At 42.9% G+C, this 10,985-nt stretch overlaps 1 protein-coding gene across 16 annotated transcripts in view; it reads right to left on the reverse strand.

Annotated features, from left to right (window-relative positions):
* The window catches only part of LOC144500329 (uncharacterized), a 157,547-nt gene that overhangs the window by 34,415 nt on the left and 112,147 nt on the right, over nucleotides 1-10,985 (reverse strand). For 2 of the 16 annotated variants that reach the window (XM_078223067.1, XM_078223065.1), the window contains exon 2: nucleotides 4,363-4,432. The exons of the other annotated variants lie outside the window; for them this stretch is intronic. In XM_078223067.1, the coding sequence (XP_078079193.1) occupies nucleotides 4,363-4,382 (20 nt within the window). In that variant the 5' untranslated portion in view covers nucleotides 4,383-4,432. The remainder of the gene's footprint in view (nucleotides 1-4,362; nucleotides 4,433-10,985) is intronic. 16 annotated transcript variants of the gene reach the window in all.

A 10,985-nucleotide genomic window follows, 5' to 3' on the forward strand; every position in this document is an offset into this window, starting at 1 on the left:
CAACTGCAACATAACTTCCCAACTTCTATACTCAGTGCACTGACTGACAGGTAAGGCTGATGAACTCAGGGCATGGCTAGATACGTGGGACTGGGATATTATAGCCAGAACTGAAACATGGCTAAGGGAGGGACAGGACTGGCAGCTTAATTTTCCAGGGTATAGGTGCTTTCGGCAGGACAGAGTTGGAGGAAAGAGGAGGAAGGAGTCACATTTTTGATTAAGGGAAGCACCATGGCAGTAGTCAAAGTTGAAATAACTGAGGGATCATCCAACGAGACTTCGTGGGTGGAACTAAGAAATAAGATGGGGACGGTGACCTTATTGGGGTTGTACTATAGACCCCCAAATAGGCAATAGGAATTAGAAGAACAAATATGCAGGGAGGTTGGGGAGACTTGCAGGAGTAATAGGGTTGTCATAGTAGGGGATTTTAATTTTCCTAACGTAGACTGGGACTGCCATAGTGTTAAGGGCTTAGATGGGGTGGAATTTGTTAAGTGTGTTCAGGAAAGTTTCCTCAGGAAGTATGCGGAAGGTCCTACTTGGGGAAAGGGCAAACATTGACATACTAACGCTTGGGAAATAGGGCAGGGCAAGTGACCGAGGTGGGGGATCATTTTGGGACAAGTGACCATAGTTCTATTAATTTTAAAGTGGTTATGAAAAGGGACAAAACTGGTCCACAGGTGCAAATCCTAAATTGGGGCAAGGCGAATTTTGATGGAATTAGACAAGAGCTTACAAGGGTTGATTGGAGTAGCTTGTCTGAGGGCAAAGGGACCTCCAGCAAGTGAGAGGCCTTTAAAAGTGAAATAGCTAGAGTTCAGGATCTATATGTTCCTGTTAGGGTGAAGGGCAAGGAGTAGGGAACCCTGGATGACAAAACATTTTGAGGTTTTGGTCAGAGAAAAGGAGACATAGCTCAGGTACAAGCATCTGGAATCAAGGAATTCCCTGGAGGTGTACAGGGGACTCACCTAAAGAAGGAGGTTAAGGCTCCGAAAGCTTGTGGCATTTGCTACCAAATAAACCTGTTGGACTTTAACCTGTTGTTGTTAAACTTCTTACGGTGTACAGGGGATACAGGAGTATACTCAAGGAGATTAGGAGGGCAAAAAGGGGGCATGAGGTAGCTTTGGCTGAGAAGATTAAGGTAAATCCAAAGGGATTCTTTAAGTATATTAAAGGAAAAGAACTAGAGAGAGAATAGGACCCCTCAAGAACCAAAGTGGACACGTGTGTGGAACCACAAGAAATTCAAGCAAAGACTGCTGATTCCAGATAGACTTACACAGTCAGAGAGGGCTGTTCCATATAGTTCCTTGTGTTACAGTCTGCGTCATAGTTATGTAATATTCGTGCAGAAAGCACATCGTCCTTCAGTGCAGTCAAACGTAATGAGGTTTGTCTTTCCTCCAATCTGCCAAGGTTTATGTCTGCACCTTTGAAGAAATATTTATATGCGTGGTTGCTTTTGATCACTGTGTATTGCAGCAGGGAACCATTTTGCATGTCAATGTAGGCATTGTGGTCCAAAAGAATTATCACAGCATGGGCACTCTCTGAAAGCTGAGTGGGTTAACCTCAGCTTTAAACTGCAACAGCAATGTGACGCATGCAGGTGCAGCAAGCACTTAGGAGTCCAAATGGTATGCCTTCATTGCAAGAGGATTTGAGTACAGGAGTAAAAATGTCTTGCACCTGGAGTAATGTGTACAGTTTTTGTCTTCTTATCCAAGAAAGGATGCACTTGCCTTAAAGAAATGCAACAGAATCTCACCAGACTAACCCCTAGAATGGCGGGACAGGTTTCTGAGAGAAATTGAGGAACCTTGGCCTGCATCCTCTAGAATGTCAATGAGAGATGATCTCATTGACACTTTGAAAATTCTTACCAGGCATGACATGATAGATGTGGATAGGGTGTTTCCCCTGTCTGGTGAGTCTGGAACCAGGGGACATAGTCTCAAAATAAGGGAATGGTCATTTAAGACTGAGTGGAGGAGGAACTTCTTCACTCAAATTGATAGATTTCTGGAGACTAATGGTGTCAAAGGATACGGGTACACTGGGGAAAAATGGTTGATCATCCGCCTCCAACTCCATGATCTGTTTGAATGGTGAAACATGCTCAACCAGCTGGATGGCCTATGTTCCTAAAAGCACGTCAGAGGTGACTGGTATCAGGAGGGGGCATCAGCCAGACGGTGTAATAGCTGTGCAAGGGATAAAACTCAAACTGGGGACCAATCACACCAGCCCAATTGAATTGCATGCATGATTCCTCAATTTTTAATGTCAACTTGCAAAGCAGCATAAATGTGACATAGCAGAGAGGCACGGTAACACTGTTTCTTCCATAGTGGCCTGGATGGTCATCACAAGCCACTCAAGCAGGGCTCCTTATCTGAAAGCCAAGGCATAAGTTGCATGTGCACAAGTTCATGGCCAATGTGAGCATCCTCCCTTCTAAAGGGCACTAATGCATCTGCAGATAATTCACCAAGGAGCAACAAATGGATAGTCTGGGTAGCAGAAGCCTTGAGAGAATTACACTTAAGAGTGGGAAGTCTTGTTTTACTAAGCAAAAATAACATCCCACTTTGCTACAGCAATACAGGTATCTCACAAGCATACAAACTAGGAGTATGCATGCCATTCAGCCCCTTGAGAATGCTCCACCATTTTCAAGATCATGGCTGATCAGAATGTGTCAAATCCATATTCCCTATCCCCTATGACCTTTGATTATTTGTTAATCAAGGATCTATCTAGCTCTGCCTTAAAAATACAAAAATAGGCATGATGATTGATGGAAAAATGTCAGGCAGGATCATGCAAGAAAGGGCTTGGGATTCATCATGAATGAGAATGGGATTCATAGGAGGATTGGTGGGTTGGGGGTAGAATCCTCAATAAAAAGATGAAGGCTTAAACTCAACTTCATTTAGGGCCATTACAACTAGGAGTTTCCAACATCTCTGACCCAGTTAAAAATGGACACTCGCCCCAAAAATGCAAGTATTGTATTGCAGTATATTGTACCATCCAATCATTAGGAGGAGTTCATGAACTGCAACAACTATCCACGTTACGTGTGGTTGAGGGAGAAACAAAAGTTTCAGAATCTATGAAAATTAATAAAACAACAGTGCATTGTATAGAGTTACAGACAGGGGACTAGGCAAATATATGCAAAACAAATTGTGTGCAAGTTTGGGGCTAAGTAGCTCTGGCATTGCAAACATGGCAGCTTCCACTAACTATGAAACTTATTCTCAGATGCTGATTTCATCACAGAATCGTTCAAGCACAGGGGTTTGACATTCGGCCCATTGTGTCTGCACTGGCTTTCCAAATCAGCAATTCATCTGATGCCATTCCCCCGCCTTCTCCCCATAACTCTGCACATTGTTCCTCTTCAAATAAATGTCTAATTTCCTTCTGAATGTTTCCATTGAAACTGCCTCACCACCCTCTCAGACAGTGCATATCAAACTTCAACTATCCTAAGTGGGAACAGTTTCCTCCCCATCTACACTTATCTCTAACAAAAGCACCTCTCAGCTTTCTCCAAAGAAAACAGTGCCAACTTCTCCAATCTATCTTTGTGACTGAAGTTCCTTAAACCAGGAATCATTGTGAATCTTTTCTAAACTTCTAAATGTGGTGCCCAGAACTAAAGGCAATACTCTAGCTGAGGCTGAACTAGTGTCTTATATAAGTTCAGCATTACCTCCTTGCCCTTGTACTATTAATAAGCCTAATCTACTGTATGCGCTCTCTAAAACTGTCCTGCCATCTTCACAACTAATGCACACGTAAACCTGGGTCCTTCTGCTCCTGCATCCCTTTCCTTTATCGTATATTGTCTCTCCATGTTCTTCCTACCAAATAAAATCACTTAATATTTTTCCGCATTGAACTTCATCTGCCACCTATCCACCCATTCCACCAACCTGTCCTTTTAAAGTTCTACGTTATCTTACTAAAAGTTCACAATGTTTCCAAGTTTCATGTCACCTGCAAATTTTGAAATTGTACCCTATACACCAAGGTCTAGGTTATTAACATAGTCTCAACATTGACCCCTGGGAATGTTGGATCTGTGGAAGTTAAGAGGCAGAAGGTTTCGTAGAGGACACTGTCTAAGATCCGTGGCAAGTGAACCAGAGGGAAGAGAAGGAAAAATGTTTTATGCAGTGAATTGTTATGAACCAGAATACATTGTTTGAAAGTGTGGTGAAAGCAAATTCATTATAACATTCAAAAAGGAATATGATATACAATTGAGGGGAGAATTAAAATAATTGAATGGCTCTTTTAAACAAGTGGTGCAAACACGATGGGCTGAATGACCTTCTTTTGTGGTGTATCATTCAACGATTCTAAGAGGATCCCTTTGATATTGCTCTTCGGCAGATGGCTTCTGGAAAAGAAAACACTGTCAGCAAACAACGTCTGTGAGGGGTCAGGAGACTCTGTCCTTCAGCGGCAGAGCAGGTGCAGCTCTCCAGGTGGGAGTGGTCAAATACTGTAAAAATGCATGTTATTAGAGTGGCCAAGGCAGAAGACTGCAGCCCTTCAAATTCTGCCCCAATAACCAGTCCACCTCTTACCAAGACAAGGAGAACTCTTCTCCTCCTTGAACATAGCCATTAGATTTTTAAAATCTGAACTAAACAAACAAGAACATGAATTTGTACAGCACCTTTCACATAGTAAAATATCTCAAGGCACTTTACTGCAGCATTATCAAACCGAATTTGAACCAAGCTACATAAGGAGATATTAGGGCAGATCACCAAAAGCTTGGTTAAAGAGGCGAGTTTTATGCAGCATCAGAAGAGAGACAAAGGGGTTTAGGGAGAGAATTATAAAGTTCAGGACACCAGGCAGCTGAAGGCCCAGCCGTCAACAGCAGAGAAATTAAAATCGGAGATGTGCAAGAGACCAGAATTGGAAGAGCAGAGCTTGGAGGGAGGTAGGGCTGAAGTAGGTTACAGAACAAGAATGAGAATTTCAAGGACCTCACAGCTGCAAGCAAAAATCAGTATAATGGGGCAATGCAGAATTCTTTAAACACTACAAAAGTTAGCTTCCTTAAAATAGCCATCGGGTGATGTCTCAACATTTTCCATGACTTTAGATTGACTGAGAAACAATTGTAAGATTCCAGCAGAAAAGCCAGCCGCTACTATTAAATAAGTGAAATAATTCTGGCCAAGGTTAACTTTAAAAATGTCAACCTTTGATTGTTGCTTATCTAACACACACAATGAAGTGGGATAAATCAAACATTTATTCATGTCACTTGTACCTATTACCGAGAGAACAAGGACACTTAGCTCCCTGGTATTGTCTCTACCCAAACAAAACAGGTTGTGCTAACATTGTCTTCCGAGTTGCTAATTCTTGCAGCCAAGCAACAATCCTTTATGGCAACAGACATGGTGAATGCCAATAAGCATTCACCCTGAGAAAATATCACTGCCTAACTCAATCCTGACCTTGCCCACTAAAATGGGTCAATAGACTGCAAGTAGTACTGGGAGTCTTCCTTGACCCAGCAGATTGATGCTGGCTCTAACACCGATAACTGCCACGCCAGTTATAATCAGCTCCAGTAGCAAATCTGACACCTACTGGAATTTCCCAAGTTTGTGCCTTTAAACCATCTTGGGCGCCTCGTGGGCACCATCTAAAAGTGAAATCAGCCGTCCTATTAACATGCGTACATCTCAAATGTGGTTACCAATATAGCTTAATATTAAGATTTATGCACTACTAATATTATACAAAAAATGCCCAATATGCAAGAACCACAAGCACAGACTTGTGGCTTTGTGAGCAGGATTGTCAGGACTTGCGAGCCTACATTTTGCTCACAGACCAGTCTGAATTTGACTGGTAACACCGCAAACTCGGAACAATTTTTAGTTAATGCAGTGCCCATTACATTGCTTAGGTAGTTGCACAAGGATCCAGCTTCAGGAGCACAATCTTTGTTCATCACTCTTACAATTTCATATTGGGAGCTGGGCTCTGCAAGACTTTAGAGTTCCCTTGCACAATGCTGGGGTAGGAACCCAGATTACAAAAGGACACAGGCCAAATTCCCTTTATTGAACTTGGTGGTCTTAATCTGATGCACATTCAACAGTCACAAAGCTCTGAGCTCCACAATACCATTGGCTCCAGGAGCTTAAGTTTGTTTACACATGAGAGGGAGAACAGGGTCCTTGCCTCTGGCTGCACTCCTATAGTTTCAAACATAAAGCAATTTGTTTTGGACTAAAACCATGAATAAAACATGGTACATACTCCTTTGTGTCCTTAGTTGTAAGTGCTGTTCACTTAAATTTGAAAGCACCAGCTGAAGTATTCCTTTCAACAAATTCAGGTTAACACCATGTATGGTACGTCCTTTCCTTCAGCTCCATCTGCTCAGTTTTATATGAGAGGGAGAGGCCCACCCCTCAGACGATGCAAGGTGAAATATTTACTATTAAATATGCAATTTTATACAAACCAAACATAAGCATCATTTTGCATAGCTCAAGTATAATTGCAGAGATCGTTCCGGATGGATAAATGATCTATAATTTGTAATAGCTGGTTTGACATTGGCATGAAGGGAAAAAAAATTGTATTTATTTAGTATCTTTTACAGCCTTAATGCCCAAAATCACTTCACAACTAATCAATTATTGTTTTTTGAAGTATAGTGTCTGCTACATTGCAAAAAGCATTGTACTTAGACTCCTTTAATGGGACTAGGTGCGTGAGCTATCCAGAGCAGGTAGTTTTAGGTTCCATCATTAATAGTATGTCATTATTCTGGAACATCCTATCCCACCATTAGAGCAATATCATCACAAGGATTACAGCAGCTCAAGGAGAAGGCCTACAGCATGACTAAGGACTAGAAAATATAATATAGCCTGACCTAAAATACCCATCTCTGAGAAAAGAAATTGTAGGGACTTTCAAGTGTTTGTTATTAATAGTAATATAGTTTCAAAACCCAAGGATTAAAAAATGACTGTCTAAACTAGGTATAGGAATTTTTAAATATAGCAAGATTCTGGTGAGAAATTCCATTGTATGAGACACAATGGTACAAGTGCAATATACTTTGCTTGGAATGCTTATTGTTACATACCACTAACCAATTAGTGACATTCATAGAACTCTAAGAGGGTCTGCTCCAACACAACAATCCCAAATCAGATTTTCAGTACATGTTCCAAAGTTTGCTAATCTCCAAATTCAGTGCAACTTAGAGATTCAGTCGAGCGCAGCTGCTCTGAAATGGAGGACAACATAAAAGTCAACAGTCTTGCATAAATCCCTGCACAATTAAATGCAAAACCAACATTCTTGACTTGATTTATCTGATGGGCACTTGCCAAAAGATATGGCTAGCCTATGGGGAGGGGTTGGGAGATCAGCCACCAGATCAAACAGACTAAAAGGACAATGATCCTGATGGATTGGTACTTGGGACTACGATGTTGTGGCCATTACGGAGACGTGGGCAGAACAAGGACAGGAATGGTTGTTGGACGTTCTGGGGTATAGATGTTTCAGTAAGTGTAGGGAAGCTGGTAAAAGAGGCGGAGGAGTGGCATTGTTAATCAAGGATAGTTTAACGGCTGCGGAAAGGCACTTCGAGGGGGATCTGCACACTGAGGTAATATGGGCTGAGGTTAGAAATAGGAAAGGAGCGGTCACGTTGTTAGGAGTTTACTATAGGCCCCCAAATAGTAATAGAGATGTGGAGGAAGAAATTGCTAAGCAAATTATGGATATGTGTGGGGGTCACAGGGTAGTTGTCATGGGGGACTTTAACTTTCCAAATATTGATTGGAACCTTTGTAGGTCAAATAGTTCGGATGGGGCAGCTTTTGTGCAGTGTGTGCAGGAGGGTTTCCTGACACAATATGTGGATAGGCCGACAAGAGGTGAGGCCACATTGGATTTGGTACTGGGAAATGAACTGGGCCAAGTGTTAGATTTGGTTGTGAGAGAGCACTTTGGAGATAGTGACCACAATTCGGTGTCTTTTGTTATTGCAATGGAGAGGGATAGGGCCGTACGGCAGGGCAAGGTTTACAATTGGGGGAGAGGTAATTATGATGTGATTAGGCAAGAATTAGGGGGCATAATTTGGGAACAGAAACTGTCAGGGAAAGGAACGAATGAAAAGTGGAACTTTTTCACGGAACAAATACTGGGTGTCCTTGATAGGTATGTCCCTGTCAGGCAGGGAGGAAATGGCCGAGTGAGGGAACCATGGTTCACAAAAGAGGTGGAATGTCTTGTGAAAAGGAAGAGGGAAGCTTATGTAGGGATGAGGAAACAAGGTTCAGATGGCTCGATTGAGGGTTACAAGTTAGCAAGGAATGAGCTGAAAAAGGGGCTTAGGAGGGCTAGGAGGGGACACGAGAAGTCCTTGGCGGGTCGGATCAAGGAAAACCCCAAGGCTTTTTACTCTTATGTGAGGAATAAAAGAATGACCAGGGTGAGGTTAGGGCCGGTCAAGGACAGTAGTGGGAACTTGTGTATGGAGTCAGTAGAGATAGGCGAGGTGATGAATGAATACTTTTCTTCAGTGCTCACCAAGGAGAGGGGCCATGTTTTTGAGGAAGAGAAGGTGTTACAGGCTAATAGGCTGGAGGAAATAGATGTTCGGAGGGAGGATGCCCTGGCAGTTTTGAATAAACTGAAGGTCGATAAGTCCCCTGGGCCTGATGAAATATATCCTAGGATTCTTTGGGAGGCAAGGGATGAGATTGCAGAGCCTTTGGCTTTGATCTTTGGGTCCTCGCTGTCCACGGGGATAGTGCCAGAGGACTGGAGAGTGGCGAATGTTGTTCCTCTGTTTAAGAAAGGGAATAGAAATGACCCTGGTAAATATAGACCGGTTAGTCTTACTTCGGTGGTTGGTAAATTGATGGAAAAGGTCCTTAGGGATGGGATTTACGACCATTTAGAAAGATGCGGATTAATCCGGGATAGTCAGCACGGATTCGTGAAGGGCAAGTCGTGCCTCACAAATTTGATTGAATTTTTTGAGGAGGTAACTAAGTGTGTTGATGAAGGTAGGGCAGTTGATGTCATATACATGGATTTTAGTAAGACGTTTGATAAAGGTCCCCCATGGTCGGCTTATGATGAAAGTGAGGTGGTGTGGGATAGAGGGAAAGTTGGCCGATTGGATAGGTAACTGTCTGATCGAAGACAGAGGGTGGTGGTGGATGGAAAATTTTCGGATTGGAGGCAGGTTGCTAGCGGAGTGTCACAGGGATCAGTGCTTGGTCCTCTGCTCTTTGTGATTTTTATTAATGACTTAGAGGAGGGGGCTGAAGGATGGATCAGTAAATTTGCTGATGACACCAAGATTAGTGGAGTAGTGGATGAGGTGGAGGGCTGTTGTAGGCTGCAAAGAGACATAGATCAGATGCAAAGCTGGGCTGAAAAATGGCAAATGGAGTTTAACCCTGATAAATGTGAGGTGATTCATTTTGGTAGGACTAATTTAAATGTGGATTACAGGGTCAAAGGTAGGGTTCTGAAGACTGTGGAGGAACAGAGAGATCTTGGGGTCCATATCCACAGATCTCTAAAGGTTGCCACTCAAGTGGATAGAGCTGTGAAGAAGGCCTATAGTGTGTTAGCTTTTATTAACAGGGGGTTGGAGTTTAAGAGCCATGGGGTTATGCTGCAACTGTACAGGACTTTGGTGAGACCACATTTAGAATATTGTGTGCAGTTCTGGTCACCTCACTATAAGAAGGATGTGGAAGCGCTGGAAAGAGTGCAGAGGAGATTTACCAGGATGCTGCCTGGTTTGGAGGGTAGGTCTTATGAGGAAAGGTTGAGGGAGCTCGGGCTGTTCTCTCTGGAGCGGAGGAGGCTGAGGGGAGACTTAATAGAGGTTTATAAAATGATGAAGGGGATAGATAGAGTGAACGTTCAAAGACTATTTTCTCGGGTGGATGGAGCTATTACAAGGGGGCATAACTATAGGGTTCGTGGTGGGAGATATAGGAAGGATATCAGAGGTAGGTTCTTTACGCAGAGAGTGGTTGGGGTGTGGAATGGACTGCCTGCAGTGATAGTGGAGTCAGACACTTTAGGAACATTTAAGCGGTTATTGGATAGGCACATGGAGCACACCAGGATGATAGGGAGTGGGATAGCTTGATCTTGGTTTCAGATAAAGCTCGGCACAACATCGTGGGCCGAAGGGCCTGTTCTGTGCTGTACTGTTCTATGTTCTATGTAATGCTATTGGGGGCTACAGTTCTACACCTAGTCCTGCCAACCACCCAGCAGCAAGAAGCTGGAATAATATTTTCTGAAAGGAGTATGCACATCTGCAATTGTAATGCTTCAGCGTCACTTACTTTACAGGGTTGTCAATTATGCCACTAACCATACCATTAGAACTATAATATGGCAGGAACAACATCTGTAGAAGTGGGGGGAAGAAAGATAATGAGAAAGAAAAGTTTTAACCTCAAAAAACATGGTCATAAACATAAAGAAACACTTTGTGGTACTTTAGAAAAAAAATTAATTTCTCCTGGCTCAGTGAACAAAAAACAAAGAAAATTACAGCACAGGAACAGGTCCTTCGGCCCTCCAAGCCTGCACCGACCAGGCTGCCCGACTTAACTAAAACCCCCTACCCTTCCGGAGACCATATCCCTCTATTCCCATCTTATTCATGTATTTGCCCTTTAAAAGCCACTACCGTATCGACTTCCATTACCTCCCCCAGCAGCGAGTTCCAGGCACCCACCACCGTGTGTATAAAATCTGTCTCGTACATCTCCTTTAAACCATGCCCCTCGCATCTTAAACCTGTGCCCCCTAGTAATTAACTCTTCCACCCTGGGAAAAAGCTTCTGACTATCCAGTCTGTCCAAGTCTCTCATAATCTTGTAGACTTCTATCAGGTCGCCCCTCAA

The sequence above is a fragment of the Mustelus asterias genome, chromosome 11, assembly GCF_964213995.1.
Source record: "Mustelus asterias chromosome 11, sMusAst1.hap1.1, whole genome shotgun sequence".
NCBI lineage: Eukaryota > Metazoa > Chordata > Chondrichthyes > Carcharhiniformes > Triakidae > Mustelus > Mustelus asterias.